The sequence below is a fragment of the Palaemon carinicauda genome, chromosome 13, assembly GCF_036898095.1.
Source record: "Palaemon carinicauda isolate YSFRI2023 chromosome 13, ASM3689809v2, whole genome shotgun sequence".
In the NCBI taxonomy this organism is placed as follows: domain Eukaryota; kingdom Metazoa; phylum Arthropoda; class Malacostraca; order Decapoda; family Palaemonidae; genus Palaemon; species Palaemon carinicauda.
The window spans coordinates 77,870,219-77,890,679 of record NC_090737.1 but is presented as its reverse complement, the minus strand read 5'-3'; the positions used below and the strand labels follow the sequence as shown (position 1 = coordinate 77,890,679).

Here is a 20,461-nt window from a genome sequence, read left to right as displayed (position 1 = left end):
TGTTTGCCTAAACTCTCTAATCTAGATTTCTTAAGATTACTCAACTTTTCAATTTGCAGATCGTTACAAAAATCGTCAAAAAACTCAGATGCATTAAACTCTGACATGTTTGCTGGCTTTTTTATACAATTCATGAAGGTTTACTTCACGAACAATGTTTGAATTACAAACAGAAAAACAATTCTGATCCTTGATATAGGCTACCAATTCCGTTATGTTCAACTATTTCATATGACGTAGACTTTGCAAAATCTACTCAAAAAGTTGATGAAACAATAGCAAAACCTTAACAGCTATATGAAAGTAATAGCCAGTAAACAGAAAATAAAGCTATATATAAATTTTACCATAAATATATACAGCATTACACAAGATTAACCGAATATTCACAGCACACGAAAACTAATGGGTAAATATAATAAGTTGTTAGAAGTAGCACAAGTTGACTTTCCAAACTTCTATACAGTGGGAGACAGATGGAATTGAGTAGTTTCAGATATAAATTGTTGACTCGTAGAATCACTGCTTCTATCTGATGATGAATGTTGTTTCAATCTTCTTTTTCTTCTTCAGATTACATTGCCGCTGAGTGTAGTTACTAATTTCCAGAGACACAGAGGTTATAGCTGAAGAATGTCTCCAAACCAGAGCAGTGTTCAGTCACGTCTCTCTCGTCTCTCTGCCTTGCCACGTTCGTCATCTGTCCTATATATACGTGGAACCAATACTCGCGAATATTCGCGATGCACTAGAAGCGCCCGGGATAAGAATATGCAGCATGACGCCACGCGACCATTCCATTCTGAATCATCTTGCACCGTAAAGCTCTCGCCGTCAGATAACTTGCACCAAAGTAGAATCGAGAACTCTTACAAAAGTTAAACACAGTGATACTTTCATTCACAAATACATTAAAATATATAGAAAAAGACTTGTTTTATTTTTACATTAATATGTATGCAATAAGAGGAATTGTTATATTTTTACATATACATACATAAAACAATCACTTTTCACAAGTTTTGTAATACAATATAAATACATTCAACGTAATATATAACACTTTAAAGGAAGCCGATGCTTGGATTGTTCCACAAGATGAATCCTCGATGGAAGCTAGAGAGAAGATTGCAGAAGGTATTGGTGTAATACACTATAAATAAGACTTGGTAAAAATGGCATATTCTTTGGAATAGACTGACAATCCCTTGGAAGATGATTCAGACGGCGATAGGAATATTTTCCGTGCCCAGACGCACTGGAAGGATAATAAAAGCAGACAGAGCATAATGGAGCACCAAGCTTAACCCATACAGTAAATCCCCGCAGAAAACTACGACAAGCAGAAGCGGAAGAAGACAGGAATTTTCTTTAATTGTTTTAAACCTGGTCATTAGCAAAATGGAAGCCCAGAGATATAGCACCTAATATAGGAACTGATTCAGTTGGTAACAGTAATAATGATATAATTAGGTCTAACTGTTATAGTCAGTATCAGGCTTTAAAAAACTTTAAAAAAAAAAAGTTTATGCAGTACTGTTAAGCATTATGGTAACGAGGTAATTTTAAACAAACAGGTGAGTAAAACGTCTGTGGGGTGATTAAAGACTTCTCTACACAAACGGAAAGAAGCATTTTCTAATGACTACATTTCAAGGGTAACAAAGGAAGGGGACAACACACCATTTAATGTTCTTCCTGTATCTGGTTGTTTAGAGAACATTAAATATGGAAACGAATAAAATATTGGAGAAAGGATGTGTAGCAGAGATCTCAATAATCCACTAACTGTAGCATGTAACAGGTTAGGTAAGCCTAGGTTAGCGTTGGAATGCAGATATATCAATGAAAATATACACCAGTTCAAATTTAATTTCGAGGACGGATCAGTGGCAAGACACTTGTTCAGAATGTGGGATTACTTATTTAGATTCAATTTAAAGTATGCCTATCTTCATGTTGACATTTTTTTTCCAGAGCACAGGCAATACTTATGTTATAGCTGGTTTGAGAGGGGGGAAGAAAGGTTCTTCATGGATTATGTCTTGCTTTCTGGTATATCTAGCGCTGGTCATATTTTTACTAAGTTGACTAGAGAAGTGGTGAAGTATTGAATGTCACAAGGTTTCAAAATAATCATGCACCTAGATTACGGATTAGGGGGGAATAGAGATTTCGTTTCAGGTTCCGAGGCAAGTTTTTATGCAAGGCAGAGTTTACTAGATTTTGGGCTTTTGATAGCAGAGAAGAAATGCTTATGGTCACCAGCTCAGAACTTAGTTTAGATAGGTTTAGACTGGGACATGAGAATTGGTGTGCTGTGAATAGCAGAGGACAGAGAAACTAGGTTGTTACAGACAATAGGCAAAACTTTTAGAATCATAAAGAGGGGTAAGTTTTTGTATAACTGCAGATCTATAGCAGTTACAGTGAGTCAAATAATAGCGATGATGCTGGTTGTGTCGGCTGAAAACCAGAGAGCAGTATAACTGTATTTTATTAAGGGCGAGTTGGAACGCTCTAGTGTTTTTAAATGTAAATGCTGTAAATTAGCCGAATTTTTGCCTATCCAGTGTTGAATAATTGAATAACAAAGGAGCAAATCTACAAGAATATGTGTCTTGTAAATACATTTAATTTCTTAAGGATTCGGAGTTAGCGGCAAGTGGATATTTCGTCCCTGCTGCAACCGAGTCTCCCTGTGACATGGGTTATGAGGTTGAATGGATTGACTGTAGTCTAAAGGTTCCTAGTGATAGTTTGGTCACGGCTACCAGTAGTTGATCTGACACCAAGAAGGTCAAAAGCTAAACATGGAGGAAACTTGAAGGAGTATGAAGAATGTTTAAAACTTCAGCAAGCGTTTTAACCCATTATATCCCAGCGTACTCAATTGAGGACAGACATTTCAAGATTTTTTTTCTCCTTTTCTCATATCAAATCATAATATTTGATTATATGTATGGGTTAATTATATTATGTTACATCCCATGACATTTTCCTTATTACCATCAAGAACTTTAATTGGACTTTTATGAACCACCAAAGTTTTACAAAATTGTGCTCTCATCCTATCATATTATCAAGTTTCTTTTCTTTTTTCAAGTTATTATAACGAATTTAAAAGGATTTTCCCAAAGTATAGCAAATTTATATATTACCCCATTATTTTAAGTAAAAAATGTGAATTATAAAGCAAATAAAGCTGTGCATAATTGACTTTTAAAATTGTGTCCTCAAATGAGAACGGTAGGATGAAGTATCATAAATCGTGTTCAAACCTATCAAAGTATGCGGGACGTGGACTTACCGGCTTGCCTCGTTTTTTGTCTCAGTTTCTCTGGAATCTCTGCTGGGATCACAAGCAATTAGAAAATACCCATTCATGGTAAGCATTATTTTATGATTATTCCAAATATTTCTTTAAAAAAATAATATTGCTAAAAAGTTGTAAAGAACTTGTTTATTTTTATTATTTTCAGTGAAGTTACATTCTAAATATTTTGTAATTGGTTTCTCAATGTAAATATATATATATATATATATATATATATATATATATATATATATATATATATATATATATATATATATATATATATATATGTATATGTATATATATACACACATTAAGGTAGTAAGTTGGCCAGGGCACCAGCCACCCGTTGAGATACTACCACTAGAGTGTTATGGGGTCTTTTGACGGGCAAGACAGTACTACATTGGATCCTTCTCTCTGGTTACAGTTCATTTTCCCTTTGCCTACACACTCACACACCGAATAGTGTGGTCTATTCTTTACATATTCTCCTCTCTCATAAACCTGACAACACTGAGATTACCAAGCAATTCTTCTTACTGCACTGTAATTGTTCAGTGGCCTCTTTCCTCTTTGTTAGGGTAGAAGAGACTCTTTACCTATGAAAAGCAGCTCTTTTTGGAGAAGGACACTCCAAAATCAAACCATTGTTCTCTAATCTTGGGTAGTGCCATAGCCTCTGTATCATGGTCTTCCACCGTCTTGGGTTAAAGTTCTCTAGCTTGAGGGTACACTCAGGCACACTGTTTTATCTTATATCTTATTTCTCTTCCTCTTGTTTTGTTAAAGTTTTTTTATAGTTTATAAAGTGATATTTATATCAATATTGTTGCTCTTCTTAAAATATTTTATTTTTCCTTGTTTCCTTTTCTCACTGAGCTACTTTCCCTGTTGGAGCCCCTGGGCTTATAGCACCTTTCTTTTCCAACTAGGGTTGTGGCTTAGCAAGTAATAATAATGATATATATATATATATATATATATATATATATATATATATATATATATATATATATATGTATGTATAATATATATATATATATATATATATATATATATATATATATATATATATATATATATATATATGCGTGTGTGTGTGTGTGTGTGTGTGTGTATTTGTGCATATGTGTGTGAGTGTGTTTGTCTGTGTTTTATTATGCATGTGCATGTATACATGCATACATGAAAACATTTGCACATAGGCGTCTATATGCATTATCTGTCCATTGATTACCCTTCAGCTGGAAAGATTGACTGACGCTGGCCTTGCTATGGATGAAATCCTAGAGGAGTTATTCAATGAAGGTGATGAAAGTGATAAAATTACTGAAAGAGCTGATACAATTATCATTCCCCCTGATGTTGACCTTTGACGGATGAGGATGAGACACCTGATGATTTGAACGGAGAAGCAACAGTGCAAGATGTTCCCGGAAGTCTTGAGCTCCATACTGAATATAGGAAAAAATCGGGAAAAAGCAAAGCCACATCATCAAATTGTACCTCAGAAAATGGAAAGAAAAAAGGGCAAAAATTTCACCCGCCACCAAGAAAAAGAAACTCTGTGAATCAAAACCAAGTTGGAGACACAAACAACCAAAATACACAAAAGTGAAACAAAAACGAAAAACTTTCCAAGACAATTTGAAGAAAATGAAAGAAGACTTAGATCACCTAATACCTCTGGAGTTATTTGAAATAATAATGTTCCCAGATATTTATGATCACAATGTGAAGGAAACTGTTCGTTACGCCACAGCCAGCAGCAAAAAACTTGATTTTGTGTTCAGTGTAGATGAATTGAAATCTCTCATAGGAATTCTTCTTTTGTCAAATTTCCACAAATTACCATCGGAGAGGCATTATTGGTTAAAAGATGAAGACTTGATTTTGAAGCTTCAGAAATCATTTATTCAATATGGAGTAATTGAGGAATGCATTAGTGTTGACGAAATGATGGTAGAATATTATGGGCATAACTCACTGAAGCAGCTTATCCAGGTGAAACCTGTAAGGTATGGATATAAACTTTGGGCGCTTTGCGGGACCTCAGAGTAGTGTTATTATTTCGATCTTTACTGTGGTAAGAATCCTCAACTCGATAAGAATGATGAAATTGCATTGGGTTCAAAAGCTGTCTTGAAAATGCTTAAAGCTGTAGCAGATCCAAAATCTCATACTGTCTTTTTCTATAATTATTTTACTGGATGTGAATTATTAGAGAAAATCATTTGAAAAAATTTATATTGAAATCAACAAATGATATGAAAAAGAAACAAGAGGCTCATATGACTACAGGATTGACACTAATGAAGAAGTACTGATGGTAAATTGGCTAGATAACAAATGTGTTATGTTGGAACTAATTACAATAATGTAGAACCCCTTGCAAAGGTCCAGCATTGGATTAAAACATCAAAGTCGAAAGGAAGTGTTCCTCAACCAAATGCAATTTTCAACTAAAATAAATGCATGGGGGATGTAGATCACCATGATTGGTTAGTAAGGAAATATCTGTTTCTATTCGAGGGAAGAAATGGTATTGGCCTTTATTCATTAGAATGTTATATATGGCAGTTTTGAACTCATGGATCATTTATAAATTACTGCACCAAGAACATGGTATCACACAGCTGAGCCTATTAGATTTCAAAAGGGCAATTTCTGTAGCTTATTATGAAATTGGCTTGTATGGAAGGGTCAGTAGGAAGAACCTGTGGTGCCTTACAATCACACACAAATTTTGTTGATGTTCGTTATGTTGGTAAGGACCATTTTGTTGAAAAGTGCAACAATAAGCAGAGGTGTATGAAAAAACCATGTATTGCTAAACCAAGAACCTTTTGTTCAAAATGCAATGTAACTCTTTGTATCGAATGTTTCAACTCCAATCATAAAATAAAAAAAATTTTCTCAGGTACAATAATAAAAAAAGTACATTTGTTTTATCTTTTTCAGGTAGAACGTAAAAGAAAATTCATAAGATTTAAGATTGATAATATGTAACTGTTTATCTTTATATGAAAAGATAATACTTTATTTTGCAAATATAAACATAAAACCTATGGTTATAGTGTCCTCATTTGAGGACGGCTTGAAAACTTGATTTTATACCCCATTGTCCCTGCATCCTCATATGAGGACCGCTCATTTAGAAATAGATTTTTTCTTTATACTTAATATGTATTCTTGACCCTTAAATACATATTATTTTGCAAAAAATTCCAGAAATAAAAAAAAAAATAAATAAGTTAGGATTTAATGCGATAAAGAAGAGCACAGTTACGATGAAGACAGGTAATAAAAACGTAGTATAGTCAAATACTATAGTTGATTCGCAGGAAAAGGCTTCAGAGATGTATGATGTTTGTTTAAAAAAGAATATCATTATGTTAATGCAATGGATATCCACGAATTGCAACAAGATAGCAGGCAGTTTGAGTCGTTACAGCAATTGGGACGACTGGGGTATTAATTGAATGGGGGGAGCACACAGTAGATAGGCTCGCTACAGATTACAATACTAAGTGTAAAATATTCAATTCCAAATCGTGGTATCCCTGAACCTAAGCGATAGATGCTCTTGCTTAAAATTGGTATAGGGAAATAAATTGGTTAGTACTTGCGCCGAGTTGCATTACAAAGATTGTAAGAAAAATATCTGCAGAGAGTGCTGATGACACTTTAGTCGTTCCTTTGTGTGTATTGGCACCTTTTTGGGTGTTATTGTCTGAAAAAAGATGCAGAATTGGAACCTTAGGTAAAACGTTAAAGATATTTGACAGATGCATGTCGTATCGTTTCTGGTAGGAGAAATAATGGAGCATTCAGTAAAGTAAATCTTAAATTTTATTTAGTTGCATTCAAAATTGAGTTTTGAACATTGTTTTTTGTTTTCGAACAGGAATGAGCCAGGAGGAAATTTTGATAGAGGAACTTGCAGCTAGTGGTATTGACGAGAAACACGAGTTATTCAAGCAGATGGCCAGCTTTAAGAAACACATGCTAGCATCAAGAAATGGTGACAGAGTCAAAAAGTATTTTTATGGTATTTCCAAGTGGGAAACCTTCGCCAAGACGTATGCTTCGATGTACTTACCTGCCAATCCCGTTCACGTAGCTTTGTATTTGTCTTTTTTATTAGATTCAGGAGCATTTTATGGTACTATTTCTAGTTGCATGTATTGTATTAAATTGGCTCACGAGCTGTATGGACACGTTGACCCTAAAGATAATAAATTCATAAAAAGTTTGGTAGAGACGTCCAAAAGGATTGCTAAGCCTCCTGAAAACAGATAAGGTTAAGTAAGCAGAGATATTTTGATTAAACATTGTAAATTGTATCGGGAATATACTGATTTATTGATAACAGGGGACTTATTAATAATTCTACTTAGTTTCAGCGGTTGTTTGAGATTCAACAAGCTCTGTGCTCGAAGTGTAATGACTTTCAAGTGAAAGACGATCACTTGGTTGTCAAAATCAGAATGAGTAAAACGGATCAATATGGGTCAGACAACGAGATTTTAATTAGTAAAGGTCAGACATCAGCTTCCCCTTATAAAATGTTTCTTAAATACGTAGAATTTGTAATGTTATATTTCATGAGCGTCCTGTATATTGTTAGACCTATTTTTAGAAGCAAAGGTATGTGTGCTTCATTAGGTAAAAACCAAGCCTTTGATTTAAACTACTACTATGGAGTCAATGATTAGGAGACTTACTAATCACACCTGATTTGAATGGGATTAACATTCTTTACAATCCGGTAGTTCCACTAAAGCCGCTAATACAGGAGTTATTGATAGGTGCTGGAACAGACACGGTTGCTGGAAAAGCGATAATGGCAAGGATGGTTACGTAAAGGATTGCCTGTCAATTAGATTGTCAGTTTCACAAAAACAAGGTTTGTAATTTTATGAGTATTACATTGTATTATTTTTATTTGAAAATTTTATCGCTTTATTTTTCAATAAAAAGTGCATTATTGTTTGATGGATTTTTTTTCTTTCACTTCTATCTTTGTTGTTCTAAGCAGTACTGGAGCTATTTACCAAACCTAAGTTTGTGTTTTTCTGTATTGTTAGTCGAGAGAAGACTATGGAATTCCCGAGGCACGATAGTGTAAGGGGAACTGCTTTTCTTCTTGTTCACGAAGTTTTTACAGGTAGGGGTATAAGGGATGGGATAACTGAGTTTGGAAGTCAAGTGGGAGAATAGTGCAGGATCTAGCCTTACCTTGAGATACACTTATTCTTTTTACACAAAATGTTTTCATTGTCATACTAGTAAAGTCTTATACTAGAAAGTTCCGTAGCGCAGTAATTGACAAAACGACACAGGTTTTTGGAAATAAATCCGGTCTTTCCTGGTCGGCTGCGAAACAATTATATATACATACACACACACATATACATATATATATATATATATATATATATATATATATATATATATATATATATAAATATATATATATATATATATATATATATATATATATATATATATATATACATATATATATATACATATATATATATATATATATATATATATATATATATATATATATATATATATATATATATATATATATATATATATATATATATATATATATATATATTTATATTGGTAGTGATCACCAGCTCCTCATTGCCACACTGAAATTAAAACTGGAAGAACCAAACAGAAAGATAGATAGAATAACTAGGTTTGATACAATTAAGCTTCTGGAGCAAGAGCAAAGAGAAACATTTGCAATGAAATGTAGGAATCGATTTGCAGTTTTAGGGACTTGAGAGGGGAAGAACAGACAATTAATGAAGAATGATGTGATAAAAAGAACATATATCAGTCAGTTAGTAGTGAAGTCTTTGGGACAAACAGTTACAAGGAGGAAGCCATGTATGTCGAATAATACTTGGGATACTATAAAAAGGAGACAAAAACAGAAATTGATTGTAAAAAGTTTTCGAGGAAGTAATGATAATTACAAGGTAGAACATGCTAAGTACTGCAGTATTGACAGCAAGACCAAAAGAAAAGACAGGAATGACTGGAGAGAGCATTTAGACAGTAAATCAGATGAGGCTAACAAAGCTATGAATTCAGTAAGTGGCTATGGTGTGAGAATTGCTCATAGAATTATTAATGAAATCTCGACTGTGGCAAAGAAGGAGAGACATATGCCCATCAAAAAAAAGAGATGGCTCTGTTGTAGCAAGAGTAGATGAAGAAAGACAACGTTGGATGGAACACTTTAGTGAGGTTTTGAATAGGACATATAATGGGAATCATTTGATTGATATACCTGAAGCTGATGAAGACCTAGAGGTGCCCCTGAATGAATTCAGTGTGTTTGAAGTCGAAGCTATCCTAAAAAAACTAAAGAGATTGCAATCTCCTGGATACGGCGGGATAACTTCCGAGATGATACTGGCCGAAAATGAAGTGACTCCCAGACTGCCTTCAAGATTATTTAGTAGAATGTGGCATTAAAAGGAAAAACCTGATGAATGGGACTTAGGAGTGTTCATGAAATTAGCTAAAAAGGGAGACCTGACTAATTGCTATAATTAAAGAGGCATAACATTTACGTCAGTTGTTATGAAAATATATAGTATGGTTGTTCTTAAGAAACTGTAGAGAATGATTGATGAAAAAGTATTTAGAAAAGGTAGGAGTTACAATGACCAAATTTTTATTTTGAGACATGTTGTACAGCAATGCGTAGAATATGAAAAAGCCTTTGATAGTGTGAACCGGCCAATTTTGTGGAGAGTCCTGCGTTATTATGGAATTCCTCTTAAATATGTAAATTTGATTAAGTCTGTTCATAAGCATAGGAAGTGCAAAGTTAATGCTAATAGAGTGTTATCAAGTGATTTCCCTGTGAACAACGGAAAACTCCATGGGAATGTGTTGTCACCTACGTTTTCTATCCTCCTCATGGACTTTGTAATGTGTAGAACAGTCAAAGATAGTGGAGAAGGATTGGACTAGATTGGTGATAGGAATTTAGCCAACCTAGAGTATGCTGATTATGCTGTCCTTGTCAGCAGTGCACCAAAATATTTTTAATACTTGCTTACAAGAATGAATGAAATATCACATGAGATGGGGCCGAAGATAAATAGAAGAGGAAATATCACTGGAAGAAAAAGGATTAATCAGGTAAAATCCTTTATGTATTTAAGAACAATGATATCCAATATAGGGCCTTTAGAATTAGAGTTTGAAGAAAGATTGAAAAAAGCAAATCACACAATGGCTAATTTGAGTAAAATTTGGAAATATTATTGCCTCAAATTTCATATAAAAATCAGACTATATATTAGTTTAGTGAGATTGGTGTTACACTATGGCCATAGGTCATGGTATGACAATGAAACAATCTCCAATAAATATAGTAGACTTGAGATTAATACCCTCAGAAGGATATTGCGAGTTAAATTGTAGGACATGATTAAAAATGAAACTATAAGAAAGATTACTCGAGTACCATATATGGATGAGATCATGATGAGGGGTAGAGAGATTAGTTTACCAAACGTTTAACTGGGCTCCACAAGGCCCTAGAAGAATTGGAAGATCTAGGCCTACATGGTTTAGGACTATAAAACACGAAGTAGAAGATGATGGATTGAGTATTGAATTAAAAGCTCAAGACAGAGACAACTGGCGAAATCTAAGCGAGGCCCTTCGCATCAATAGGCGTAGGGAAAGATGATTTATATATATATATATATATATATATATATATATATATATATATATATATATATATATATATATATATATATATATATTTAAATATATATATATATATATATATATATATATATATATATATAATATATATATATATATATATATATATATATATATATATATATATATATATATATATATATATAAATATATATATATACATATATATATATATATATATATATATATATATATATATATATATATATATATATACATATATATATATATATTTATATTTATATTTATATATATATATAAATATATATATATATATATATATATATATATATATATATATATATATATATTTATATATATATATATATATATATATATATATATATATATATATATATATATATATATATATATATATATATATATATATATATTTATATACATAATGTATAATGTGGTTTTTACTTTTAAGAATCCAGGCTATTTTATGCTCAAAATTTTATGTAAACAATAGCTATTAACTTGTTGCTTAATAAATCTGGCAGCTCACCATAGGCTACTGGAGCTAGTCACTAAACATATGTTTTTTTTTCTCTAATGTTAGTAGAGAGAAGGCCATTATTTTGCCACAAGTGACCAAAGCTAAATGCCATCCACACCATTCGTTCTGATGACAACGAGAATGATTAGAGTGTGGTAAGCAAAATAATAAGTACTGAGTGAATATGGATTCCATCATAGTGATACATAAGAGTTATGAAAAGGGTCTTTACTCAATAACCCGTTGAGCACGAATATCACTTGGTTTATAAAACATTTCTAACTTACAGTACTTGTGTGATAGAAAGGGTTTAAAGGTATAAATGCCGAGAAACATATCAGTTTGTAACACTAGAAATAGCTCGAAGAATTGTGCACAATGGCAAGATAGGTATAGAGAGTAAGGAATGATAGAGAAGAAGCTTAGGGAGAGTAGCGGGTGAGGGACGGAGAGCAAGAGGGAAAGAGAGGAGTAAGGGAAGGATCAGGGGTGGGGAGTGAGATGGAGAACAGTAGGGTAAGAAGAGGGAGGGCTTGAGTGGAATGGGAAAGGAAGACAGTTTCTCTTAATTAACAGTAAACTAGAAAATACAGAAAAGTAGTTTACCTGAAGGAAGGCATAAATTACAGTATTCAAGATTATCCCTACAAGATAAGTAAAACTATACACGTTTGTGAATGAACAGCAAAGTGAGGAAACATAGTGGTGACGAGCCAAGAGTAGGTTGGGACTCAAATGCGGGATGGAAGCAACTGAGTACTTTATTATAGACACATCGGGTATATATACACACTAGGTTCCGGCAAGAAGGTCACAAAACACAACATGCTATTTCTTGTCCAACCTGCAACTGGATCTGTTAACAGTTAACAATGAGAAATAGGCAGACAGGTTCTCTGCGAGGGGAGAGCGAAGATAAAAATGATAATATATATAGAAACGATAAATCTCATTACTATGTACGATCGTGTGACACATGGGTGGTACATCGCTCCCCCCCTAAAAATTACATACTTTTCATGTTAAACAGGGTGCCCTGATCTAGAGAGGTGAACTGTAGATGATCAATGGAGACCCAGTCTTCTTTGCCACGAATGTTTATTAGGAATGCTTTCGAATTGCGCCGGGTCACAAGGAACGGGCCTGTGTAAGAGGGCCATAGTGGTAGCTTGCTAGTGTTGTTGCGTAGGAAGATATGTGTTGCAGAGTGCAAGTCTGTCGGTATGTGATACTTTGGTGAGGGCTTGTAAGTCTGGCGTCATGGAGTAAATTTCCCCACGACGTTACATATGCGCTGGAGATCGTCAGAGGAGGTTGCAAAAGGAAAAAAAATCGGCAGGGACGACCAACGGGTCGTTATACGTCATTTCAGGTGCCGAGAAGTCCAGGGTATCTTTAGGAGTGGTCCTTAGTCCAAGGAGGATACAGTGAAGCTGAGTAAACCAGTTGGAGTCCTTGCAGCGAGACATCAAAGCAGCTTTGAGGGTGCGATGAATATGTTCAGCCATTCCATTGGCAGCGGGGTTGTAGGCATTTGTCTGATGTAGGGTGATACCCAGGAGATTCGCTAATGATGTCCACAATTGAGAGGTGAAAGTGGTACCCTTATCAGAAGTAATATGCTCACGGATACCAAATCTTGGTTTCCATCTTGAGAGTAAGGCAGATGTACAGGAGGGGGACGATGCAGTTTCCATGGGAATGGCTTCAGGCCAACGAGAAGAGCGGTCGATGACAGTAAACAGGTATCGGTGCCTTGTGATGTGGATAGCAGGCCTTCAACGTCAACGTGAATGTGGGCAAACCAATGCTGAGACTGAGGAAAGGTGCACACTCCTGAATCTGTGTGTCGATGTACTTTGGAAGTTTGGCAAAAAGTACAGGCATGGACCCAATGATTAGCATCCTTTGAACTTCGTCTTCAGCAGCTGTGCAGCAGAACGGCGCAAGGGATGTGAAAGGCCATGGATGAAATCAAGCACCTGTTGGCGCATGGGAGCAGGAATCCACGTTGGCGGTCTACAGGTACTGACGTCACAGAAGAGGGTGGTGTTGATGTCGTCTAGGGGGACGTCTTCCCAACGGAGGTATGTGCAGGATGTCCTACTTTCTTGATACTCTGGATCCTGTCATTGGGTTTCAGCCACGGCGGAGAGATGTCAGCGTTGACGGACAGAAAAGGCGTAAGGCTGTCGAATGAAGGCGTGCATCAGAGGAATGTGGTCTGTGCGAATGACGAAGGGCTTACCTTCTAAGAAATTGCGTAAATGATGGACAGCTATGTGCACCGCCAGAAATTCGCGATCAAAGGTAGACTAACCCGATTCGGCCTTGGACAGTTTTCTGCTGAAGAAGGCCAATGGGTGGGATGAGCCGTTAACCACCTGTTCGAGTACTGCACTAATAGTGACGTCGCTAGCATCTGTGAAGAGAAGGAGAGAGGCATGTGGGATGGAAAAAGGAGAGGAGCAGCGGTTGATAGGGCATTCTTTGTGTTGCAGAAGGCTGTTTTTTGAAGGGGACCCCACGTCAGGTCTTCTGGCTTGCCCTTGAGGGAGGCATAGAGGGGAGTAAGAGTGGCGGCAAAGGCTGGCAGAAAACGGTGATAATAGTTGATCCTGACAAAGAAATTCTGCAGTGCTCTGACGGTTGAGGGTGTGGGGAAGTTCTGAACAGCTGCTACCTTCTCACGGAGATGATGGACTCCTTCAGGAGTGATGCGGTGCCCTAAGAACGACACTTCGTTGGCGCCAAAGGTACACTTGTCATACCGGATTACAAGGCCGTTTTGGTGCAGGCGGTCGAGCACGATGCGCAGGTGACGGAGGTGTTTTTCTTTTGAGGAAGAGAACACAAGTACAGGGCGACACCAAAAAAAAATGGTCATCACCTAAACTTGAATAACTTTTGAAATAAATAATCAATTCCTTTTATTTTTCAGATTTATCAAGAAAAATTAATGTTCTAGGAGTCTACCAAATTCGATCTTCAAAATGCTATGGAAAACTGAGGAATAGAGATTTATAGTTGAAGCATATTTTCGGTTGAAGTCTATCCATGCAGCTTAACTGCAATTCAAAGAACAGTTCAGATGTCAAGAATTTCTTGTCCAATCAATGATCTACAGATGGGTCAACAAGTTTAGAATCCATGGGACTGTGCATAACCTCAATTGTAAAGACACTAACAGACAATCTCACTCTGGACGACCGAGATCATCAAGGACACCACACAACATTGCTGTAGTCAGAAATTCTGTTGTCTGCATCCTAAGCAAGTCTGTGCGAGGGTGAAGTCAGGAGCTTGAAATCAATCTGAAGTCCGTGCGGAGAATTTTGAACTCAGATCTCCACCTGTATCCTTACAGGATACAGATTAAACACAAGCTTACACCTGACGACATGAGGAAGTTAGTGATCATGTGCCAGTAGTTTTGCGACAAGATTGACGCTCTGCCAGACTTCCTTGACAATGTCTGGTTTTCGGACGAGGAACATTTTTTGTTGTCAGTTCACGTGAACTCGAAGAACAATATCTTCTGGGGTAGCACACCCCCTGAGCACTGTCTGTAAAGGTCATTACACTTGGTGAAGTGCACTGCCTGGGTCGCCATTTCCAAACATGGCATCATTGGACCATTCTGGTTCGAAGACGACAACGAGCGGTCTGTGATAATCAGCACTGAGCGGTCTGTGACAATCAACACCGAGCAATATGTCCAGGTGCTTGGCAATTTCTGGACAGCCCTTTTTTGACGGAGAGGAGTTGTCAGGGTCCTCCAGTGGTTCCAGCAGAGCGGTGCCACCCCCCACACCGACTGATCAGCCGCAGGTGTGACCCAGAGTGGCCGTAGCATTTACCGGACCTGAACACCCCAGATTTTAATCTCTGTGGATACCTTAAGGACAGGGTATATGGAAGCAACCCCCAGACTATCCCTGACCTGAAGGCAGCAATCAAAGCAGCAATAAGAGTGATCACAAGGAAGGAATGCAGGAGGGTTATTGAGAACTTTGCCAGCCGGATCCAAATGTGCCTGCATTGCCGGGGAGCTCATTTGGAGCACATTTTGGAGAGTCAGTGAAACAAAGAGTTCTTGTTGTACAGACTTGAAACTTTGGAGATTTTTGCTACACAGGCTTGACCTAATGTAGCTAAAGTTTTGTGTCATTCTAAATAATATTATGGAAGTTATTCGTTTTTTAGTGATGACCATTTTTTTTATTGTCAATGTATGTCATCCACGTAACATACACGGAAGGGGAGGTCCCCTATGATGCCATCCATGAGACGTTGAAAAGTGGCCCCAGCATTAAGAAGGCCAAAACAGGAGTAATTGAAGGTGTATGTACCGAAGGGAGTGGTGATGGCGGTCTTGGGAATGTGTTCTGGGTTCATAGGCACCTGATAATACCCTTTCAGGAGGTCGAGCGCGGAGAAAACCTTCGCTTTGTGCAGATAGGAGGTCACGTCGGCGATGTTTCGGAGGGGGTAGTAATCCAGTTCTGTTTGCATGTTCAGGCGCCTGTAATCCCCACACGGACGGAGGGAACCGAGTTTTGTCAGGATGATGTGTAAGGGTGACAACCATGGGCTGTAGGCCTTTTGGCAAAGGCCCATTTCTTCCATTTCGGCGAACGTCTGTTTGGTGGCTGCCAATGGATCCGGTGCCAGATGTCTGAATCTAGCGAAGACTGGGGGTTCCGTCGTCTTGATATGGAGATAAATACCGTGTTTGGCAGAAGCCGTGGGCGTTTGGCGAAGTTCTGGACGGAAGATTTCCGGGTATGACGTGAGGATGTGGGCGTAGGCATCCGTGGGTGCGCTGTTGGGGAGATCGAGGTTAGAGAGGGAAGGTTGAAGAGGTGTCGACAAGTACTAGTCTGCATTGACCAATTGTCCGGGGGCGACATCGACCAGAAGGTGGAAATGAGAGAGGATATCCGCACCGAGGATTTGCAATGTGACGTCAGCAACGAGAAACTTCCAATTAAATTTGCCGTTTCCAAACGATAATGTGAGGTTCTCGTAACAGTAGGTGGGTATTGCAGATCTGTTGGCAGTTACCAAGCGGACAACGGTAGACTTAGACAGAATAAGTCGTGTCCTGAAGAGTTCCCTTGGCAAAAGAGAACGACATCATGTAAAAAGGAAAGATTAGAAACAAGGGAGGCCACCTCAACGAGCGATGGCCTACTCACATGTTTTTTGGCCACTGACAATCCTATGTACATTTCCTCGTGGCAGTCCCGAATCTGGAGTGGTATTAGCAAAACTGCAGCCAATGGGTAGCAGTGAGTGGCTGTAGAAGTCGTTGGTTGGGGCGCGAGCGAGTGGTGGGTGATGGTTGGCTTTGTCACCGCTTGGGTACGTCATGGGGTAGGCATGTGTGTCCTATGGCATTCACGTCAGCTTCGGTTGACGTTGAATAGGTGTCATCTTCGTCTGGAGGGGAGGCTTTAATGGAGGTCTTGAAGGTCGTGAAGGGGCTGTCTATAAGGGTGTCGGCTTGGGTCATCAGCTCCTTTATGGGTAAACTATTAGCATCGGGTATGGCAGCACGTACAGGTTCGGGTAAACGGCATACCCAGAGGTCACGAAGTAGGTTCACCTCACGAGGACAGCCGTCTGTGACAGGTTGCAGGCGAGCGATACTGGTCATTTCCCTGAGGGTGAGCGAAGCCCTTTGGTCCCCCAACAGTTCTTGAGAGAGCTGAAAAGGCTTTGCTATACGGGCGGCTGGCGACGGCAAGTACTGTTGCAGAAGGTATGTTTTAAGGGCATCATGCGCTATTGGGGTGTCTCCTTGTTCACAAAGCCAGTCGGAGATTTCCGGGAAGGTGTCCTCAGGTATCGCCGCGAGAACATAATTTGCTTTGGTGGTTGAGCGAGTCATGCTGTTGATACAGAACTGAACTTCTGCGCGCTGAAACCAAGCAAACGCCTCTCTGCTGGCGAACGTCAGGGGTGGGGGAAGGCGGGAGGAGCGAGTCGACTTCCGGGGTCAGCAATGTGACGAGCCAAGAGCAGGTTGTGACTCAAAAGCGAGATGAAAGCATCTGAGTACTTCAGACACATCGAATATATACACACTAGGTCCAAGCAAGGTCACAAAATAAAACATGCTATTTCTTGTCCAACCGGCAACCGGTTCTGTTAACAGTTAACAATGCGAAATAGCCAGAGAGGATCATGTAAGTTGCTGTCAGTGAGATGGGAGAGCGAAGATACAAAGGATAATATATACAAAAAAGAGAAATGTCTTTCCTATGTAAGATCGTGTGACACACAAGTGGTACAATAGGATATCTTTAGTCTTGATTTTTATTTTTTATGGGGGGGGGGGTCTGTGTTACATGATCAAATATGGTTGAAAAGTGCTCCAGTTGCGTAATAATACTTGGGGCCAATAGTACATGTAGTATGAATGTTATACAAGACAATGAGCTGTGTTAACCATTACATCAAGACTAATCATGTTGACTAGACTAAGTGTGTTCTTTAACTCATTTTATTAATGCTGAAAAAATTAAGAATATCAACATCTTCCAGAATTGTCTACGTCCATTGCTGAGTAAGAAGTTCCTTAGAGTTGAATATTTCTTCATGTCTGATCACTCTCATTGGCCTTGCCTCCAAGATACACCCACCAAATTTCTCTGTCAAAGAAAATATACAGTATCTAAATGATGTTATTATCTATATTTCTGCTCTTGATGATACCAAGTACTTCAGTAACGCCATTAATATACAAGAAGGAAGGGAAAGTATTGACACCACTGAAGAAGGATAGGCTAGGAATAAAGATGCTGACGAGGATGCCCTAGACGCGCAGATTATTTACTAGATAACTCATTATTTCGAACCCAATGCTTTTGCAACGAAAAATAGTCGACAGAGTTGGTGACACCTGAAAAGATTCTCTCTCTCTCTCTCTCTCTCTCTCTCTCTCTCTCTCTCTCTCTCTCTCTCTCTCTCTCTCTCTCTCTCTCTCTCTTCTATTTGCATTGGCATGCATGACTACCATTAGCTTTTTTTGTGTTACGTCGTGCATACGCATATCTGCCATGACTCTAATTTCAATATAATTTTCTTTCCAAATAGGAACCAATGTTATACATATTCCATTAATATGTCTCTTTTGGAAAGCTAAAAAAGGCCCAGAATCTTATTCATAGTAGTTAATGCATATACATGTACACACATCACTCATCTGCATTTACATATTATTTATAACTTTTATCACGAGAATTAAAACATAATATCCAATATGCTCCACCATGTTGACCAATTTTATCCGACATTTTGTCTTTAGTCTATGAGATGTATGAGTCGGTATATATATATATATATATATATATATATATATATATATATATATATTCATGTAAATATTGTTTTTTATTATCATTACTGTTAGTGTTTTTTTCTTGTATGATGAGAATTTTTTATTATTTTTAACTCTTACTGTCTTTGAATATATTGAGCAAAATCCTGGACCAGTGCATCCTAGACTTCACTAGTATCATCTATTGTATTGCACTATTTTCTTATAATCAGAACCTTTTTTTTTTTTTTTTTTTTTTTTTTTAAATGCGGCACTCATCCGACTTCCTTATTCCAAGTCTTATGAAACCAGTAAATATGAAATGGAATGTCATTCTTATGGCAAGTATCTTGCTTCTCATAAGGTCTGCTAAGAATGTGGATGTAAGTTTGTAATAGGCATAACAACTTTTATTTATGTTCCATCTATGGTAATCCTGACTTTATTCAATAATTGACAATGCTTATTGATGATTTCAATGTAACCATAGGGAGTGGTTAAATTCAGTTTTTTTAACTGGTAGCCATGGCTTAAGGGCTTTGGAAATGTTACTCTATAAGGTAAATGAGTTGTTTATCAAAATTGGTATTCATGATCATTATATCAATCTTTGGCCCTTTTGTTCAATTAGATGCATAAGATGTTTTGTCATTCTCACAGTCCTTCAAATTCAGATCTTATCATGTTGTACCATCCTTCCTTGCCTTCTCTACCATAAGGCTCAACACCCCACAGTATGATAGAAGTTTTATGCTAGCTATGACCAAACTTGCAGCGAATGTTTTTATGTTGAACAGGCTACATAACTATATATTCATAGCATATATATGATATCTTTATTTTAACGAGGTTACTGATATTGAGTTATTCTATGCCTTCACTAAAATCGAAGATTTTTTTAAGGATATGTATTCACCTCTATCGCCGTTTACTTTGTTTGTTTGTGTATATGTGACGAACTTTACACAAATAATACTATTCTGATTTTGACCAAATTTCGCAATCTTTTTGGATAGACCAAAAGGTGATTATGAAACCCTCCGGATAATTTCACATCAAAGTACAAGTGCGCAGAAGTATTTGGAAATGATCGTAGATATATTGTGAGTTTTGAATTTTGTTTATGAGCAACATTAGGCAAGCCTACTGAACCAATTCCAACGAAACTTGTTAGACACGTGAGGTATGAACCAAGGATAAAATACAACGATGTACGCAGTTAAGTTGAATACCCAAAAGACTGTTTTGCGTGGCGAAGCCATGATCTCCACTGAGAACCCCTCAAGTATTCCTTATTCATCATTTCTTCCATAGTTTATATATTTCCATATTTCCATCCTTCACTGGGATATTTTTCTGTGTTGGAGTCCTTTGTTTTACACTTTAGAATCCTGCTTTCCCATTGATGGTTGTAGCTTAGCTACTACTACTACTACTACTACTACTACTACTACTACTACTACTACTACTAATAATAATAATAATAATAATAATAATAATAATAATAATAATAATGATAATAATAATAATAATA

At 37.0% G+C, this 20,461-nt stretch overlaps 1 protein-coding gene across 1 annotated transcript; it reads left to right on the top strand.

The window, feature by feature from the left end:
- Positions 1 to 5,813: 5,813 nt before the first annotated feature.
- LOC137651664 (uncharacterized) lies at positions 5,814 to 7,621 on the top strand. The gene is made up of 2 exons (XM_068384883.1): positions 5,814 to 5,820; positions 7,227 to 7,621. Exons 1-2 carry the CDS (start codon positions 5,814 to 5,816, stop codon positions 7,619 to 7,621), a joined length of 402 nt encoding a protein of 133 aa, XP_068240984.1.
- Positions 7,622 to 20,461: the final 12,840 nt, after the last annotated feature.